Source organism: Cololabis saira, chromosome 11 (assembly GCF_033807715.1).
Source record: "Cololabis saira isolate AMF1-May2022 chromosome 11, fColSai1.1, whole genome shotgun sequence".
NCBI classification, from domain to species: Eukaryota; Metazoa; Chordata; class Actinopteri; order Beloniformes; family Belonidae; genus Cololabis; species Cololabis saira.
Genome location: NC_084597.1, coordinates 17,196,991 through 17,217,667, shown reverse-complemented (window position 1 = coordinate 17,217,667; position 20,677 = coordinate 17,196,991). Strand labels below are relative to the sequence as shown.

Below are 20,677 nucleotides of genomic sequence, written 5' to 3'. Positions count from 1 at the left end.
GACTCACTAGGTTCAGTATACAAAAATCACAGTGATATTACAAGGTGCTCAAGCTGAATAGCTGAATAGACTACAGTGGACTTGAGCAGCCTACATGCTCCACGACTTCTGCAGACACGCTCAAAGACCCACTTAATATATACTTTCTGCCAGGGATGCATATACATTTGCATTTACATAAAAACACCACTGGCCTGGTGCACACTCACCTCAGTACGGTGCACTAGTTTACTGTCTTCTTACTGTTCAACAAAAACATATCAAAGCATCAACTCTGAATTGGTGTCAAAATACCACACTGAAACAAGGAAAACAAAAGCTTAACAACAAAATAAAGCAAAACAGAAACCTTAAAAAGAAGTACCTGCTCAACACCGGCTCATGCATACCAGCAACTACCCCGTCAGTGAAACTGCACTGCCATCAACAGTGACCTGAAGAAAGTTTTATATTACCGGTACGTTCAGGTTGGCTAATTCACAAAGCCCCGCCCAAGCTCACATATACTATTAAAACTACACACATCACAAAGAAAGATTTACTCACACATCGCCCGGCGACTTGGCGGACCACAAGGTAAAAATGTTTCTTATTTAGGTACTTATGCCCTGCCTCAAACACCTGGCCAGTGGAAATGTTCCAACTGCCCACAAATAGAAAGAAAGACTTTATTGTCACTGGATGTCAGACATAAAATGAAATTTGGAGCACTTCTCCATTTTGTGCCACAATAAATAAATGCCATAAATAAAATAAAATAAGATAGAATAAAATAAATAAAAAATAGAAATAAAACTAAGGCAGAGTAGAATTACATTTACAGTGTCTGTATGATTTCACCAGGATTTGTTCTTATGGATTGGTGTGTTTTTTTTATTTTACACTTATTTAAAGTGCTGATGGCTCTGGTAAAAAAAAAACTGTCTCTGAGCCTGTTGGTCCTGGCGTTAGCAGCCCTGTAGCGCCGGCCTGAGGGCAGCAGGTGAATAGATGATGTCCTGACTATTATGAGTCCTTCACGATGTTTGTCGCTCTACTAGCAAATCGTGAGCTGGCGATATTGTCCAGGGAGGGTAGAGAGGAACTGGTGATCTTCTGAGCTGGGTTGATCACCCTCTGCAGGGCTCTCCTGTCTGCTGCTGTGCACCCAGCGCACCACACTGTGATGCAGTACGCCAGGATGCTTTCCATGGCTGCTCTATAGAAGGACGCCAGCAGCTTCTTCTCCTGATCACCATAGGAAATGGAGACGTTGCTGAGCCTTCTTCCCCACCGCCTTGGTGTTGGCAGATCAGGAGAGGTTGTCCATGATGTGGACGCCCAAGAATTTAAAGGTCTGGACTCTTTCAACACAGTCTCCGTTGATGATCAGAGGGACCAGCTCTGCGCTGTGTTTACGGAAGTCCAGGATGATTTCTTGTTTTTGTGGTGTTCAGTGAGAGGTTGTTCTCTGAACACCATTAACCTCATCTCTGTATGCCGCCTCGTCTCCACCTGAGATGATCCCAACCACGGTGGTGTTGTCTGCAAATTTTATAATGACGTTGGACAGATGGGTTGGTGGGCAGTTGTATGTGTACAGAGAATACAGGAGTGGACTCATTACACATCCTTGTGGGGAGCCAGTGTTGAGTTTGATGGTGGGGGAGAGGTGGGGGCCAAGCCTGACAGTTTGTGGGCGGTCCGTCAGGAAGTTCTTAATCCATCTGCAGATGGAAATGGAGAGACCGAGGTGGGACAGTTTGTTAATTAATATATCCGGGATTATCATGTTAAAGGCTGAGCTATAATCCACAAAAAACATCCTCACATAGTTCATAGGGGGGGGGGGTGAGTCCTTTATGTGTTAGGCGATCAGTTTTTCAAAGCATTTCATGATCACAGGCGTAAGTGCAAGAGGCCTGGAAGGTGTCAGTCAGTGAATACCAGAGAGCCACATGAGTGAAAATGACAAATGAAAAGAAAATGTAAATTTTTCACTTGAAGACAATGAATGTGTACAGGACTGTCTCAGAAAATTAGAATATTGTGATTTTGTGTAATGCAATTACAAAAACAAAAATGTCATACATTCTGGATTCATTACAAATCAACTGAAATATTGCAAGCCTTTTATTATTTTAATATAGCTGATTATGCTTTACAGTAGGGCTGGGCGATATGGACCAAAAGTCATATCTCGATATTTTCTAGCTGAATGGCGATACTCGATATATATCGATATTTTTTCTGTTACATAATTGGGGTTTCCCACAAAGCATTATAGCATAGCATCTCTGTTAGCTTCATTTTTTCTGAGGCAAACCCTTAAAAAAACAGTCAGTTTTACTACAAAACTTCGTGCCAAATGTCACACAGGTTCCTTTATTAACAGAGGTCTGCACAATATCAAAATGTATAAAACAAATGAAATAATAATAATAATAAACTGCCTGCATATATAGAATAAATATATAGAATAAAAATGCTTCTTGAATAAAATTAAACAAATATCCCTTTCCTGCATAACAATTAAATTAAAATACACTGTGCAATTAATACAATGTAGACAGTAACAGGCAGACTTTTCCACTGAGGTTGACAGTTGTGCAAATAACAAAACATTTGTGCAAATCTCAAATAAAACATTCAATTCCATTTGTCACAAAATAAGCTATATCAAAATCCTAAAAAAAAAAATATATATATATTTTTTTTTAATAATCGATATAAATTATATTGTCTCGTACCATATCGCGTTTGAAAATATATCGATATATATTAAAATCTCGATATATCGCCCAGCCCTAGTTTACAGCTTTAAAAAATCCAAATATCCTATCTCAAAAAATTAGAATATTCTGGGAATCTTAAAGTGTAAGCCATAATCAGCAATATTAAAATAATAAAAGGCTTGCAATATTTCAGTTGATTTGTAATGAATCCAGAATGTATGACATTTTTGTTTTTTTAATAGCATTACAGAAAATAAAGAACTTTATCACAATATTCTAATTTTCTGAGACAGTCCTGTATATAAACTGAACATATTTAAAATAAATAAATGTGCTTTAATTCCCCTTTGTGTTTTCATTGAGGCTCTATTATAGGAATTACACACATATGAATGTCCACAGCATTTCAGTGTCAACGAGGGTCGGCCTGTCAGATTCTGAGCACATAATGGTAGTTTGTAAGTGGTTGACAGGTAGTTATTTTGGATTTCTCATAAATCCGTCTTAAAATGTAAGATACTGGACCTCGGTTGGTGGAAAATTTCCCGTATTTTTAAATCCAAAACCTTTTTTTTTTTTTTTTGATATATGTTTTTATTGGCAGATTGTTTCCACAATACAGAGCAAAACAGATGAACATACCTTTTTTTTTTTTCTCCCTCTCCCCATCCCTCCCCCAATGGTTATCATCATTAAGTTTCCTTTGGGAATAGAAAAAAATAAATAAAAATAAACAAAAAATAAAACAAATAATAATAATAAAATAAAAAAAAATAGTAAATAAATAAAAAGATACTAATATAGTGACATAAACGTAGTAGTAGTGCAATGAATGTAAACTTAAATAAGAAAATAAAGTGAGAACGAAACCGAGATGGGTTATCTAGAGATTAATAGTTATTTCTTAGATCAATAATTAGCAATTCCAGTAGTAGTCACAAGTTATACTAGTAAACACTTGAGTCGGAATGTTGTCATATATCACCTCCAGAGTCATATAGAATCAGAATCAGAATCAGAATCAGCTTTATTGGCCAGGTTCGAACATTGTCCAACAAGGAATTTGACTCCGGTAGTTTCGCTCTCTATGGTATAAGGTGAACAATAAACAAATGAACAATAGACAAATAGAAAATAGACAATGTGGAATTTCTATGTACAAAAATTATAAACATTTTAAGGTGCAGCAGTTTGAGGTAGTGAGAATAAGTATGACCTATTTACAATTTCTACAGGCAAGAATTATGCAAAAATACAAGATAAAAAATTTAAATTGTACAAAAGAAATAAAAAAGTGAGAGGTGCAGCAGAGTGAGGCAGCATGAATATTAAATATAAATGGCTATATATACTAAAATATACCAATGTAATTGGGCTGTTACTATTTTTATTAAATCCCAAACTTGACAGCTATGCACTGAATTAATCCAGGTCTGAGTACTGTACGTACATTAAAAGAAAAAGCGCATCTACTTGGCGGCTCCTCGGTCGATCCCGCTCCGAGGCAGCAGGTGGCGCTGCGGCTCGCTGAAATCCACCCCGACAACTAAACAAGACGATGTACTAGGCGTGCTCAAAGTACGCCAACGACACCTCGATTCAGTAAGAATGACATGCTAAAAGTCAATAATGCAACCGATTTTTCTCCTGAAAAAGACAACCGTTTTAGAGTAAAGTGTGTGAGGTAGGTAACGGGACGGTTCCTGCAGTACTTTGGCGGACAGTTAGCACGCGTTAGCTCGGTTAGCCCTGGGAGCTAATGCTGCGTTCCATTTACCTCGGAAATCGGAACTGGGAACTGGGAATGGCAGCCATCTTTGAATGGTAACTCGGGGGTTGGTGAAGCTTCTCCCACTTTCCCAGTAGGAAATCCCACTTCGAGGGGCGTTCCAGTTGAAAATTCCGACTAAGAACTGGGAAATTCCGACTTCCGAGGACAAATGGAACGCAGCATTTATGCAGGTTGTGTTTAGTCAAACGTAACATGATGAATGAAAAATCCTCCAACAAGCTGCACGCAGCATCGCTATTTTAACTGGATCTGAGCAAGGTTTTCCTATTGACACACACGTAGTGAACGTCATGTGCATGAATCGATAGATTAGGCGTGGGGCTGTTAAATAGCGCAGCCGCGTGTTAAAAGCTAAAGGCTGCATGTCTCCACTTCAGTGTTGAAATAATCCCACATGAGACCCATGGTTGATCATTTTACACTGGTACAAGCCTGCTTTTTAGGATTAGGATTTGCTGCCTGTGTGTCATGTATTATATTTAGTATATACATGTCATCTATATATAGATTAAATGGCATGGGAGACTAGAATGATGAAATACTGGAGATTTATTTCACACCAACTTCAGTTTCTGATAACGAATTTAATATTTTTGTATATGCAAATTGGGAATTCGTCTTCAGTTTCTGCGTCAAATATGCTTATGTGAGTGTATGGTTAGGGTTGCACCATGTATTTAAACGTTCATATTTGCAATATCATGCACAAGATCATGTTGTCCATTATGAGCAAGAAGCCCATGTACTGAGGATACAGTCCTGCAGCTGTCGCAGGTTTGAGTCCCGGGCTGCAGCCTTTTGCTGCATGTCATCCTCGCCCTCTCTCGCTCTCTCTCTCTCTACCTACACCCCTTTCCTGTCTAAACTCTGAATAAAGGCCACTAGAGCCACACAATCTTTAAAAAAATAAAAATAAAAACTGTAAACTGAACATAGGTCACAAACTACCATTAGTGTCCTTGCGTGTTTAATCTTATTGTGATTTTTTTGGGGGGGGGTCTTTTATCCAGATAATTAACGATGGCTACTACTGACATGGAACCTGGGTCTTTGGAAAGCAAGCCAGAGCACAGACGCACCGACAGCGACTCAAAGTACCCAATAAAAGTACTTTATTGTGGAGGTACAACCTTTTAAACTCTGATTAACTTTTCCATGTATCCATGTTTACCTTCATACCTCTTACCTGAGTTTTCTCATTGGTTTTTCCCTGCAGTTTGCTCCCTGCCCACAGAGGTGAGTTTTATCAGATGAAATGCATATTTTTTTTTTTAATCCATTTAACTGGAAATAAGCTGTTGGAGACATTTCCTCTTCAGAGTTGTGAGTCTGAACTGTTGTGTCTGCAGTACTGTGAGTACATGCCTGAGCCAGCCAAGTGTAGGCAGTGGCTTGAGAAGAACTTTCCAGATATTTTTGCCAGGATGACCCTAGGTGAGTGTCCCTCAAATTTTTAAAACACTGTTGTTCACGCTCTTCAAAGTTTAAAGTGCTGAACTGTAGATGCAACTTACTCGATAATTGAGCTTAAAAAAATATATGCATGTATCGACTGGAGAAATTCTGCCTATGGTCCCGAGCTGTAGCTCATGACCAAAAGAACTAGACCCCGGATGCAAGTGGAAAAAAAATTCTTTTGGAGGTATCTGGACATTCCCTTAGAGATAAGAAGAGAAGTTCAGACATCCACAAGGAGCTCAGAGTAGAGCTGCTGCTCCACATCGGGAGGAGACAGATGAGGTGCCCCAGGCATCTGGTTAGGAGCTTCAGCTCCATACTCCGGCTAGGGTCCTGAAGGGGGCATAGGAGTTTGTCCAGTTGATGCACATGTCTTGTGGACTTGAAGGAGGTATTTGAGCGTCTCTTTTGGAATGATCTATAGACAAGTTTTTGAGCCGTTTCCACTCTACTTCCTGAATTCCTCCCGTCAATGCAATCCACTTCCGTTCTGGTGGACTAGTTCTGTATTGCTAGCTAGCACTGGCGTTGTGCCGACATAGCACTGACAAAGAGGATATAGCAACTACATGGATGGTTCGGGAACGACGTGTGCAGTGGTTGGTAGTAAGAACTCGAGAAAGCACCTGAACGAGTGGTTAGATAGAGTGCTACGACCACAAACCTGCTACGAAGAGGCAATGTCCATGCGCTCTGTTGTTTACTTTTTTTCGCAAGCCTGATACCAACTCGGAATCAAGGACCTGGCTGAAGGCATTGAATCTAAAAAAAACCACCCCGCAACATTTTTGTCTGTTCATCACTTTGTTGACAAAAAACCAACAAAGGATAATCCTTTCCCTGAGTTGTGGTTGGGTTACAATCGCTCTCCCCAGCCAAAGAGGCGTAAACTCACCCGGCGGACACTGCCTCCCCCCCAGAGAAACAAACGCAGACTTGAATCTGAGGGTAAGTTCAGCAACTTTAGCTATGGAGCTGACAATACTGTTAATTATGAAGAAGTTGTCATACACTAACATTGCTACTGGTATTTTGCTAAGGCAGTTGATGGTTTTGGAGATGGGACAAAAAAGCGCCCTTTCAGATTCGTATTCACAATGAAGAAAACTCACCCATAAAACTGCAATCTGTATTCAAAATCTTGTAAAGTTGTAACTTTATGAGTGGTATTCGCACAGAGAAAATACACACTATATATTATATGTATGATTTGACTTAAACAAATGTTTACAAAATTTTTATTTATGCACAACTGTAGAATAATTGCACACATTTGATATATGTGCACAAATTAAATTGACAGTTCCCTTACCTCATAACATGTCGTATGATATAATACATTCAATTAAATTTTATTTGTATAGCATCTAATACAACAGATGTTGTCTCTAGACGCTTTCCAGAGACCCAGAACATGACCCCCGAGCAATTATTACATAAACAATGGCAGGTAAAAACTCCCCTAGTGGGAGAAAAGCCTTAAGCCAAACAGTGGCAAGGAAAAACTCCCCTTTAGGAGAGAAGAAACCTTGAGCAGGACCAGGCTCATAAGGGGGGACCCTCCTGCCGAAGGCCAGACTGGTGGGGTCGGGGACGTCAGCAGCACACAGCAGGCAGGTGGAAGCAGCAGCGGGATGACCGGGGGTGGGGACCGCAGGCCACAGGCCAGCACGCAGCTCCCGAAGCTCCGGCCTGCAAACATGCACAAAAGAGAAAAAAGGGGGGCCAGCACAAGAAACTACAGGAGCGATGGACAAAAATGATAGCTATGAGATACTTATAATAAATTAAAATGGAAATGGAGAAGAGAGGAAGGGGAGAGGAGAAGAAGGGTGAGAGGCACCGCCCAGTGGATCATGTCGGTGTCCCCCTGCAGCATAGGCCTATAGCAGCATATCTACCGCGAAGCTATATTTGAGACTCACTATTATAGTCTTGTTCTATAGCTGCAACTATGACTACTGACTCTAACACACTAGAGTTTACACTACCTAGAGAACGTCCTTGGAGATTAAATTGGATTCTGAATTTTACGGGTAGCAAATGGAGCGACGCTAACACAGGAGAGACGTGGTCTCTCCTGCTGATTCCTGTCAGTACTCGTGCTGCTGCATCTTGGATCAGCTGGAGCCTATTCAGCAAATTACTTTGACATCCTGCTAATAACACATTACAGTAATCTAGTCTAGAAGATGCAAACGCATGAACTAGTTTTTCTGCATCACTCTGCAAGAGGATTTTCCTAATCTTTGCAATATTATGGAGATGGAAAAATGCTATTTTACAAACCTGATTGACATAAGGTTTAAACGACAAATCCACGCTGCTGTGTTTGCACCGGTAGACGCTGCGCAAACCACTTCCGGCGGAAATGAAATGCATTTGTGTAGGGTAATGGCAGCGCCCAGGTCTTGGCGCGTAAAACTTGTCTATTGGGGCGTGCTCAAGGGAGTATAAGATACTGGGTCAGTTTGTACGAGCCATTCAGTAGCTGTATAAAGGAAGCGAGAGCTTGCTCCACATTGGTACATCATTTGGATTAATTCCAGGTGGGAATTGGACACCGAAGGCTGCATCTTGTCAACATTTCATTTATGGACAGAATTTCTAGGCGAAGCCAATGGGCATGGTGGGGTTAATTTTCATAGTCTCATGATTTAATCTTTGCTAATTTGGATGAGTTGCAGAACTCCCATTAAAAAGGGTGGTGGGACTCCACCTGCTGTATATTGTGTCCCTTCTGGGAGTGGCCTTGCAGGAAATCCACTCTGTTTAACTAAAAATGGTTTCATGTGGCCCTGGACCAGTCGCCTTACAGGCTGGGCAGCAAATTGGGCTGGCAGGAAGGAAAAGTGTGGGATGCATAGGCGGCGGGTGATTGAATTATTTGGTGAAGCTATATATAGGGAGGAATCTTCGCAAAGCGCGGGTGCGCAAACATTTTTAGAGTTTTTTTTTCACCCAAAACAGTTGCGTAACAATGATTTGAGCATAATTTGACCAATATCTGCAGTACAGCGACACCACGCCAGTCACCAGGATGAATTGAATCGAGCCGGTGTTAGACACTGGGGGGGTCGCTGACGCGGTGGCTGCAGGCGGTGCAGCGGTGCAGTCGCTCTCCTCCGACTCACTGTCACTGGTAGCACAGCTGTTGGCAATGTTTTGTGTCTGTTTCTCTTTTGGTTTAAAACAAATGAACGTATATCCATCTTGGTCTTGACTTGGAGCTTTGTGTTGTGTTTTGAAAGGAGCGCTGCTGGCTGTGCATTTGTAATTGGCGGACAAAAATGCGGATGTTTACAAACAACATTTGCGGTTCTGATCACCTGAGCGGTCCGCAGACCAGGGGGGTGTGACTGGCTACTTATAATTCTTTTTAACCAAAGCCTTGCTGAATTATCACCACATTGTCACTAGGGGAGCTGAAGCAGCAACAACACACATTCAATATTGCAGCTTTTTATTAATGTTGCGCACATATTATATCATTTTTGCAAAATACCTGGCATTGTATTTGGGGAGGCTTAGCCTTCCCTAGCCTTTATTACCCGCCGCCCATGGTGGGATGTCTTCTCTGGGCTGGGAGTGAGTCACTGCCTCAGGTGGAGGAGTTTATGCATCTCAGTGTTTTGTTCATGACCAGGGGAGGACTTGAGTGCCAGATTGGTTGAGCGTTTACAGTCTGTGGGGATGTGCTGTGGTGAAGACAGAGCTGAGGTGAAAAGTGAAGCCCTCTGTATACGTCAATCTATCTTTCTATCCTCAACTAATGTCACGAGCAGCCGGGGTGACTGAAAGGAGATTGTGGGTAGAATGAGTCTTGTCTGCAGAGTAGGGCTGCAACGATTCGTCAACGTTGTCTACAAAAATCGTTAATCAAAATTGTCGACAATGAATTCCATTGTAGACAATTGTCGCCAGACGTGTGTTTCCAATGGAGTGAGGCATATCACTTCAATACAATCTCTGCTGAGAGTCGCGCATGCACGATAGCGTCTCAGCGCAGCTGCGGGTAATAAAACTTCAAAAGTTTGGGAGCATTTTAGCCTCGATACGGCGAATAAAAAGATGACTTGCAAGGTTTGCAAAGCTGACCTTGCTTTTCACGGGAGCACGTCAGTAATGCATTTGAAGAGAAAGCACGTCGGGAGTGTTGAACGAAACGGACTCGCCTTGGTATTAAGCCTATTTCGATTTGTTAAATTAATTTGTTTCATTCGTTAACTTTGTTTAGTTCATGTTATTAGTATTATTTGAGCCACTCACAGCTACTCTCGTTGCTATGACCTCATCATAATTGATGCAGCGCGAAAGGCGAAAAAGCTTGTGCGATGATGACAATGATGGATTTGCATCTAACTTTCAGTCAGGTGACCTATGAACTGTCAATTATTCATCAAGCTCCACAATGATCATGTTAACATTAAATTAGATAGATTTGTTTGGACATTTCTCTTGCGGGACGGGAGAAGACACTAAATCAAAGCATCTCTATTATTGTTCGCCTTGCAGGCATGAATTCTCAGAGTTTTGCGGATGCGGGCGGGAGCAGGATGAAGAAAACAGTCCCGCTATAGCAGGGCTCTAGTGCCCATTTTTCTTGTGTTTATTATCATTTGCCACATAATTAAAGGGGACCTATTATGGCATCTAATACCTATTTTAAACAGGCCTTGAATGTCTTAAAAACAAGCTTGTGATTGTTTTTGCTAAATAAATTATAAATTCAGCCTCTGAGCCATGTCTTCCCAGTTTCTAACCTCCTTCTCTATGCGGGATTCTGAGTGGGCGGGGAGGCTATGATAATGAGGCTCTGTGCTGATTGGCTGCCTGAATGGCGCGATACACCGCTACGAAAAAATGGCGGAAGCTCCGGCCGGCGAAGTTAGTTGTTGTTCCGGCCAGAGTTAGTTGTGGGCGTGGTTTCACGCATCGGAGGCCAACCGATGCAAATTGCATTTTGGTTACGTAACGAAAGGGAGCAGAATCTGAACGACTAGTAGAAGTCACATCACACTGGATGGCTCATCCGGGCGGCTGTACAGACACTGCAGAATTTGGTTGCTTTCCTCCTTGGCAGGCTGAGGGGAGACCACTTTATATATGTTAAAGCAAGAAAAAACATGTTTTTCATAATAAGTCTCCTTTAAAGCAACCTCATACTAAATTAAAAAAAAATTACTAATTATCCGATTAGTCGACTAATCGTTTCAATAGTCGGTGACTAGTCGACTATTAAAATAGTCGTTAGTTGCACCCCTACTGCAGAGAGTCTGGACTCTCCCTGGGAGAGAGAGTGGTAAGCTCTGTCATCTGGGAGGGGCTCTGTAGTCTGGGAGGGACTCTGTTTACCTATGGAGTTGGACTGAAAGCAAGATAAGAAAAGATCTTCAACCAAATAATGAAAATGTATCTTTTTTTTGTGTTTTTTTTTTTCTTGTTTGTTTTTACGTGCCTCGCCTCAGCTACATACTGTAGTTCTGACGGTTATGTAACAAGGAAAACCTCATGATAAATTAATTTTTTGGGGATATTAAGAGTAAAACTTGCTCTGAAGGCCTGACAACCTTTTATTTATTCCCCTCATATTTCTGAAAGGTTATCCATCAAAGTATTTTCTTTAAATACACATGTAGATACACATTTCTGCTCAATTTGGTTTTAATTTTATTTCCATTTTCTTTCTGCCCCACTGGTCCGAAAGCAAACGCACCCAAGCAAGAATCCGGCACTGGAGAAGCTCCTCCCGCAGGTGAAGAGGAGGAGAAGAAGAAACAGAAGAGAGGTATCTTGTTAGATATCACAGGGGAATTTTTTATGACTAATTTCTTTAGGTTTTTTCTTTCTCTGTGGAGACAACGTTTGTTAAAAGTGTGCAGCCCAGGGATTGTTTTTGTGAATCACTTTCATCACTGACAAACCCAAAACTGTTAAGTGCATAACAATAGTCATCAGATTTTCTGTGAGCAGAAGCTGAGCAGCTGGGACGGTTCCTCAACGCAGCCGTCTGCATCTGCCGGCACTGATGGATGTACGAAAATGTGAATCTCTTACTAAGCTTACTTCACTGTGTTTTTCAGGAGGAAGAGGCCAGATCAAACAGAAAAAGAAGACAGTGCCTCAGAAAGTTACAATAGCAAAAATCCCAAGAGCCAAGAAGAAATACGTAACACGGGTGTGCGGTCTGGCAACATTTGGTGAGAAGTCTCCTGGTTTCTTCTTGTTCTTGTCGTCTCGTTATCGCAGATTGTTGATGATCAATCTATTAATGCTTCATTCTAAACGTGAATCCTGTTGTTAAATCCTGCAGATATTGAACTTAAAGAGGCTCAGCGGTTCTTCGCCCAGAAATTCTCTTGTGGTGCCTCAGTTACTGCTGACGATGAAATAATCATTCAGGGAGATTTTACAGATGACATAATCGATGTCATTCAAGAGAAGTGGCCTGAGGTAAGCCGAGAAAATGTTTAGCGTGTAAACGTTTGTCATACCTGTCAAGTAGCTCAAAATAGTTTATAATAATTTTTTCTTTTCTTTCTTTTCCATCATCTTTGTTTTCACTTGATCAGAGAGAGATCTAGTTTGTAGATTTTATTTATTTTTTTTTCGATAAAAGGAAATAGTTTATCTGCAGGATAAGTTTGGGTTTATGAGATTCTGCATCCTTTTAAATAATGAAATGTGAAGGTGGACACACAAACTATATATTCCTCAAAGTAGATTACATTTTTGAAAAGAATACCACTAAGGACGCACTTGTACTGCAGGGCTTGAGATGTGTTGAGGGATGTGAACGGAAACGCGTATCCTGGTATTTTAAGGACTGGAATATACTTGTAGTTTGACCGATGGTTCAGGAGCGTTGGGGCTGTAAACTTTTATTATTTCAGTTAAAGGCAGGCAGTACGTGTGATACCGGAGGTCTCCACGTGGGGGCAGAAAACCCATGCAAATCAACAAAGGCACACAGTTGGAAGAGAGAGCTTTCTTTTACATTTTTACTACTATCTTTATTAATTTATTTATTTTCTCTAATTATAAGTAGTTAGTAAGTACAGCAGTATTAAAAAAATTGCAATAATGATTGGTTGAGGTTGAGCAGGTAGTCTGAGTCAGGGTTTAATCGGTCTCTGCAGAGCACAAGTAAAAACGCAGCGCCCTGCCTGTTCCCATAAAAAGACTATTGATGTGTCATTGGATCCATCTGCTGCTGTTCATGGAGCCCCTGCTCCACAGCACCCCCTACAGCTGAGCCTGAACAACTCCCGTTATTATCTAAAGCAGTGGTCTTCAACCCTAGTCCTCGAGATCCACTGTCCTGCATGTTTTAGATGCTACTCTGCTTCAGCACACCATGATACAAGGAGCTGTGTCAACAACAGAACTGTGCAGACCTTGATAACAAGCTAATGAGGACTGTTAATTGGAATCAGGTCTGCTGAGGCCGGGAAACATCCAAAACATGCGTGACAGTAGATCTTGAGGACCAGAGTTGGAGACCACTGTTCTAAACCAGGGGTGTCAAATGTGCGGCCCGCGGGCCTCATGCGGCCCGAGAGAGATTTTCATACGGCCCGCGAGAAGTTCCCAACGCAAAAAAATGAAATGTTAATTTACTAAAAAGGAAGGCATAAATAATTGCCATGAATCGCAGCATATCCGATAATATATTTCTTCTACAAATCCATCGTTATTCCACAAAGAGAGCAGTTTGACATTTTTTTAGTTTTCTAGAATGCATTTGCCGATTTTATTTCTTTGTAGACGGTCGTTTATTTTTATTAACTGACTACTATTATATATTTTCGCAGGGAAAATATCACTGCTAAAAAAGATGATAGAAGATATTTATTCAGAGAATTTCAGTTTTGAATACGAGGATAGTGACAAAGTAAAACAGTTAAAAGAGACGTGCTGACTTTTTCGGCGCACTGGCGTAAATATCCGCGCCAATTTTTAAAAATAAATACACTTAATTGTACTGGAAAAATCTTTAAATCACAAAGAAACACTCTCGGATGTAATAAGAAAGATTTTGCTTTTAATTAAATTTCCTATAAAAACAAACTTGTTTCTGTTTATCTTTGTAAAATGATATTAAAAGTATCTTACATAATTTGAAAAAAAAGGAGAAATTTCAAGAAAAGATCCTGAAGAAATATATTTTACATAATTAGAGTGTAAACAAAGTGCATATTTCCTTTAAAAGTAACTAAACTGATACGAGATTAGATAACAATAGTAAAAAAAAAAAAAAAAAAAAAATCTTTTTGTTATTTTGAGCGTGCGGCCCGCGAGAAAAAAATTAGTCAAATCCGGCCCGCCAAGCAAAATGAGTTTGACACCCCTGTTCTAAAGTTATATAGTGTCCTTAGATATATTGCATAGGCGGATCGGTGCGGCGTCCGCAATGAGCTGCATCGTTTTGTCGTGGTAAAGGAGCTGGGCCAAAAGGCGAAGCTCTCGATTTACCAGTCGGTCTAGGTTCCTACCCTCACCCATGGTCATGAGACTGCAAGAACGCAATCACGGATACAAGTAGTGGAAATCAGCTTCCTCCTCAGGGTGTTTGCCGGACTCTCCCTTGGAGGTAGAAGGAGAAGCTCAGTGATGCAGAGGACGGGCTCAGAATAGAGCTGCTGCTCCTCTGCATCGGGAGAAGGTAGATAAGGTGGCTCGAGCATCTGGTGAGGATGCCTCCTGGACGCTGCCCCGGGCAGTTTTTCCAGGCGTGTCCCATTGGGGGGAGCCCCAGGGAAGACCCAGGACATGCTGAAGGGATAATATCTCTCCTTTTGGCCTGGGAAGTCTGGGCATCCCTGCTTAGGTTACTGTCCCTGCGACCTGCCCCAAGATAAGCGGAAGAAAATGGATGGATGGATGTTATATTGTCACCTACATGCTTCTGTTTATTTTGGCTGTTATGGGAGGACAACGTACTGGAGACCTCCCTCATGTGGTGATTTTTATTTTGAGTAACAAATTGGCAAATAAAATCCAACATTTTTCTTCCCGGAGAAGTTGGCATACAATTTTTTTTCTTTCTCTTTGCGTCACATCTCAGTTGGTCAACCTCGCACACATACTAATTCTCTCTTGTGCTGTTCTTGACCAAACCTGTTCTCTCCTCGTGTGCGACTCCCTCCCCCGTTCAGTGTCACCTAATGTGAATCACACTTGTTGATTGATGTGCATGTGAGTCAATGGTTGATCTGAGCCAAGCACCAACCATCTTCTGGGCTGAGGCTCATGCAGTAGTAAGATCTGTTGCAGTTCCTCGACTGACTGCTAGATGCAGGCTGCAAAATGTTAAAATGTCTAACTTTCGAGCAGAAATAACCATATTTACACCCTGATTCAAATTGCTTTTTGGGTCTCAAACTTTTGATATCACACCCATGACAAGTCAGAGGGAGGTAGATTTTTTTTTTTTTTTTTTTTTTTTGTAACACGCCAGGAGAGCTTAAATCAAGCAATACATTTATTTCTAATATGATTGACAGTTTGCTCATCCATGGGTTAGCTGTTCAAATAGCTGTTCATCTGTGATTGTCATGCTTCCGGGCTTAGTGAAGCAAACACCTCAGTACAAACTCAGTTGGCTAATCACAATGGTCATTTTTCTTTTTTGCCTTCGAGCAAAGCTAACTTTCTATGGACTGAGCTAGCTATTAGCATTAGTGGTAGGTTGGCAACATGTATTGAATTGGTATTTCAGGTGTTTTTGAAGTTGGTGATAATATTTGGTACTTGACATCACCATGATGCATTTCAATAGTTCCTGCTTCGTGCCTGGTTTGACTTTCCTTAAATGAAGAGATTTTTTCAAGATTTCTTAACTTCCAACAGTTTGTTTTAAACGTATAGCCTTTAACCTTAAAGTTGCGGTATCACTTCTGACAACATGGGTTCAGTGTCATGCAAGAAAATTTGTGCGTTTGTCCCTGGTGTAAGATGGAAAGACGTCTACTTGTAATTTGCAAGACATGCCAGACCGTCCCTACTCTTCACATGGCATTCAGTGAAGACGGTGGATCTGTACCAAGGTGGTCAGAAGTGATGTTGCTACACAAAATGGCTTTAAAGAGAGTTGTGTTTTGTTTAAAATGGAACTTTAAGAAAAACTGCTTTTATTCAGCTCAGAAAGTATAAAAAACATTTTAGCGATACTGAGTTCAATCTGTTCTTTCAATCTGTTTATCCGCAGGTGGATGATGACAGCATTGACGATCTGGGTGAAGTGAAGAAGTGAAGACCAAATATGCACTTTGAATGAAATGGATGTGACCTGTAACAGCAACAACTTGGCCAAATGTACACATTAAGTCATTTTATACTTATTTTATTTACTGTACATAAAATCTGCAGACTTGGCCACTCGCTTGGCATTGGATTTAATGGTTTTTTAGTTGATAGCTGCTTTCTCTTGATTGCCAAAGGCGTGGTCTGACCTGAAACCTTCACAAATGTTCTTCACTCAAACTGTAGGCTAATAAATTTCAGTTTTTCGCCTGTACGCTCAAGTGTTTTCTTTAAGCTTGTCTTTGTCTGGTTTTCAGGATGGAGAAGGAGATTCTTCAGGGTTCTGATTAAACACCAGGGGTCGGATTCACCAATATGTTCCTAAGAACAATCTTAAGAAATGTCTTAAGATCTAAAATTAAGAAGTTCATAAGAAAGTTCTTAAGTGCAATTCCTCAATATTTTCTTAAGAACTGTCATTTCTTACGAATTTCTTATTTTTATTCTTATTTTCCCTACTTAAGAACTTAATATTGCATTGCACGCGCCAACAAACAACATATATACAGGTAGTTTGCGTCTTAACCGTCAGTCACTCACTAAACATGGAGAAGGAGAAAAAGAGATGCAGGAACTTTTCAAGGCAGGAGCTTGAGGTTATGGTGGATGAGATTAATGTGCGAAAAAAAATACTATTGGGGAAAATTAATAATTAACTACCATGGTAACTAACATGCTAAACAGTTAACAGGCTCTTTGTGTAATTAATTACTAAGTATATCCCCAAACTATGACCTACTAGTCTAAACTTGTCTAAAATGTGTTGAAAAAGGTGATATTAGAGGCTTACCTTTTCACAGAAGAAATTTTAAGACAGGTCAAGGTTGTCTTAAAGTTAAGAAAAAAGTCACGAACAAATTTGAGAACTTTTATTTCAAGAATACCATTTATTCTTAAGTTTTTTCTTAAGAAGAAAGTCGAGAAAATACTTAAGAACTTCTTTGGTGAATATGACTTCTCTTTTTTCTTCTTAAGACTGAACTTAAAAAAAAAAAAAAAAAAAAAAAATTACACATAAGATTTTTTTTCTTAAGAATGTTTTGTGAATCCGGCCCCAGGTTTATGAGTCTCTTAGATGGCCTCAGGCTACTTGTTTTTCAAACATCCTCCTACGTGCCCATGAGTAAACCAATCCCCCGGTATATTAGTTTTATAATGAAGGCACCTTGCCCAGCAGATAACATTTACAATTGTTTCCATGTTCCTTTGGGTCAATACCACTTCCCTGTAGATAACGCGCTGTGCAGATGCTCATTCTGCCTTTGAATTAGCATGTTTATCTGAGAGCCCTTTGCATGAGCGCAAACATGATTCCCCTTACAAGGACGCCTTGTTCATTGTATTTTTATTGACTCGGTATATAGCAGGAGCTCATGCTTTACTGACGGGTCAGAAAATGAATCAAACACAGCCCGAGCTTTGTTGCCCCTTCGAAGCTCCACTTCTGGACCAGCTTTTGCCTCCAATACTGATCCTGGAGTTCATTATTGGTCTGATGGGGAACTTTGTCGCCCTGTCAATGTTCATCTTCTACATGGACACGTGGAAACCCAATTCGGTGTACCTGACTCAGCTGGCTGTTGCAGACTCCATCGTCCTGTTCTGCTTGCCCTTCAGGGCAGACTACTACAGGCGCGGTAAGAACTGGATCTACGGTGATATTCCATGTCGCATCCTCCTGTTTCTGCTGGCAGCCAACCGTGCAGCAGGGATCTTCTTCCTCACGGCCGTGGCTGTTGACCGATACTTCAAGATCGTCCACTCGCGGAACCCGATCAACCGCCTGGGTCTGGGCTACGCGGCGTTAGTGTCACTCGGCCTCTGGGGTCTGATTTTTGTCGCAACTGGACACCTGCTCGCAGATCAGCACTTCGACTTCCATAACAACCGCACACAATGCGAGAGCTTCAACATCTGCATGGGGTTTACTCCCCTCTCCACCTGGCACAATGCCTTCTATGTCATCCAGTTTTTCCTCCCCACCGCCATCGTGGCCTTTTGCACCATCAGAATAACCTGCCAGCTGAACAACAGGACTGTGGACAAACAGGGGAAGATCAAACGAGCTGTTCAGTTTGTCCTGGCGGTGGCCCTCATCTTCATCATCTGCTTCTTCCCAAGCACTGTGTCGCGTGTCGCTGTGTGGATCCTCAAGGTTTGGTATGATGAATGCCACTACTTTGAAGAGGCCAACCTGGCCTTCTACACGTCTGTGTGTTTCACCTACTTCAACAGCGTCCTCAACCCTCTTGTCTATTATTTCTCAAGCCCGGTCTTCAGCGGCACCTTCAGTAAGATCCTGAACAAAATGCTGGGCAGAAGCATTGACGAAGATACGACGGCGTCCTCTAACATATCTACTGTTGATGGTAGACGGGGTTGAGGTGATGAATTTGAATATTTCACAATGATATTGGAAAAGATATTTGTAAGTAAGTAAGTAAGATATTTGTTGAAAGCTAATAAAAACTAGAAAAGAGGTTCTGCTGTTAAGAACAAAAATTACTTGACTAATATGTAGCAGTGTGGTGCTGTTGACTTGCTTTAACTCTGTTTTGAGTCCGGTTGGATTTTTAAATTCAAGTTGTGTCAGTGAGCAACCAACTTCAGTAGCAAAGAGATCAAGAGATGTATAAGGATTTTGAAGCGTCTCAATTACAGTTCATAGTTACAATTCACAAGTGAATAGCAGCTTCTTTTTTTTTTTCGTTTAATGAATTTAGGGATCTGTGAAGCATGCAATTTTAGTTTGTATTCAATCATGAAGTTATTGACATGTACACAATTGTTTTTTTCATAATGGAAGGTTTTGCATGATTACATCTTTTTCATCCTATCTGGCAACATATTGTAAACTTTACATTCATTTTACATTATTTGAAACCTGTAAACCATGTTGGAAAGTTAAATAAATAAATATATTTGTAATTTGTGCATTTTCCAGTGCTGCAAAGGAATCAATTGATGTAATTTCCTTTGTATGCAACTTTCCAATTACATTTAATTCACATTTGATAGGGCTTTTTTTTTTTTTACTGTTTAGAAAATTGTGCTCCCAGATTATAACAAATAAAGCAGAGCTTGTTAATTATGCATGCGTTAATCTTTGTCTGATTTTTAGATTAAAGGTTGGATAAGCAATTATTTTTTACAATTCCAACCTGATCATCACCCCTGATCTCCTGACCACTGCCATCAGCTGTCCATCTTGAGTATGCTATGATAATTTTATTTTTGGGCAAGGCCCTTAACCCAAACTGCTCCCCTGGCGCTGGAAAAATTGCAGCCCAATGGCCCTAGTCTAATTAGTGATGGGGTTAAAAGCAGATGACTAATTTCCCCTAGTGGGATGAATAAAGTTTAATTATATATATAATATGATATAATATAATATATTTTATATATATATATATTTTATATATATATATATATATATATATATATTTTATATATATATATATATTTTATATATATATATATATATATATATATATATTTTATATATATATATATATATTTTTTATATATATATATATATATATATATATATATATATATATATATATATATATATATATATATATATATATATATATATACATACATACATACAGGACTGTCTCAGAAAATTTGAATATTGTGATAAAGTTCTTTATTTTCTGTAATTAAAAAAACAAAAATGTCATACATTCTGGATTCATTACAAATCAACTGAAATATTGCAAGTCTTTTATTATTTTAATATTGCTGATTATGGTTTACAGTTTAAGATTAAGATTCCCAGAATATTCAAATTTTTTGAGATAGGATATTTGAGTTTTTTTAAGCTGTAAACCATGATCAGCAATATTAAAATAATAAAAGGCTTGCAATATTTCAGTTGATTTGTAATGAATCCAAAATGTATGACTTTTTTTTTTGTAATTGCATTACAGAAAATCACAATATTCTAATTTTCTGAGACAGTCCTGTGGGTATATATATATATATATATATATATATATATATATACCGAATATATATATATATATATATATATATATATATATATATATATATATATATATATATATATATATATATATATATTATATATATATATATATATATATATATATTATATATATATATATATATATATATATATATATATATATATATATATATATATATATATATATTATATCTGATTTGCAAGACAACAAGCCTCAAACTCCCCATCATGCGATTAGGACTGAGGACTTGGGTGAGACGTAAAGTATCTTCTAAAACCAAGAAAAGTATTGCTGTGGCGTCCTACTCGAGCGTTTTTCCGCATCGTCATCACCTGGGTGCCTGAGGAGTGTCGGAGTGTCGGATGTCCCAGCTGGTGTTTGTGTTCCTGAAGGCAGCGCGGTTTCCAGGGTGA

At 39.7% G+C, this 20,677-nt stretch overlaps 2 protein-coding genes across 3 annotated transcripts; both read left to right on the top strand.

Annotated features, from left to right (window-relative positions):
* The first annotated feature begins 4,212 nt into the window (after positions 1–4,212).
* On the top strand, positions 4,213–16,483 carry denr (density-regulated protein). Of its 2 annotated transcripts, none has more exons than XM_061733843.1 (8): positions 4,213–4,316; positions 5,517–5,629; positions 5,723–5,742; positions 5,856–5,942; positions 11,665–11,752; positions 12,048–12,164; positions 12,278–12,417; positions 16,175–16,483. In XM_061733843.1, the coding sequence occupies exons 2-8, from the start codon at positions 5,527–5,529 to the stop codon at positions 16,217–16,219; spliced, it is 600 nt and encodes a 199-aa protein (XP_061589827.1). In that variant the 5' UTR covers positions 4,213–4,316; positions 5,517–5,526; the 3' UTR covers positions 16,220–16,483. The 2 variants fall into 2 exon arrangements, with proteins under 2 accessions (XP_061589827.1, XP_061589826.1); XM_061733842.1 differs by having other exon boundaries at positions 4,252–4,398.
* Positions 16,484–17,363: 880 nt separating this feature from the next.
* On the top strand, positions 17,364–19,361 carry LOC133454591 (hydroxycarboxylic acid receptor 3-like). Its single transcript, XM_061733314.1, has one exon. It carries the CDS (start codon positions 17,666–17,668, stop codon positions 18,650–18,652), a length of 987 nt encoding a protein of 328 aa, XP_061589298.1. The 5' UTR covers positions 17,364–17,665; the 3' UTR covers positions 18,653–19,361.
* The last annotated feature ends 1,316 nt before the right edge of the window (positions 19,362–20,677 follow it).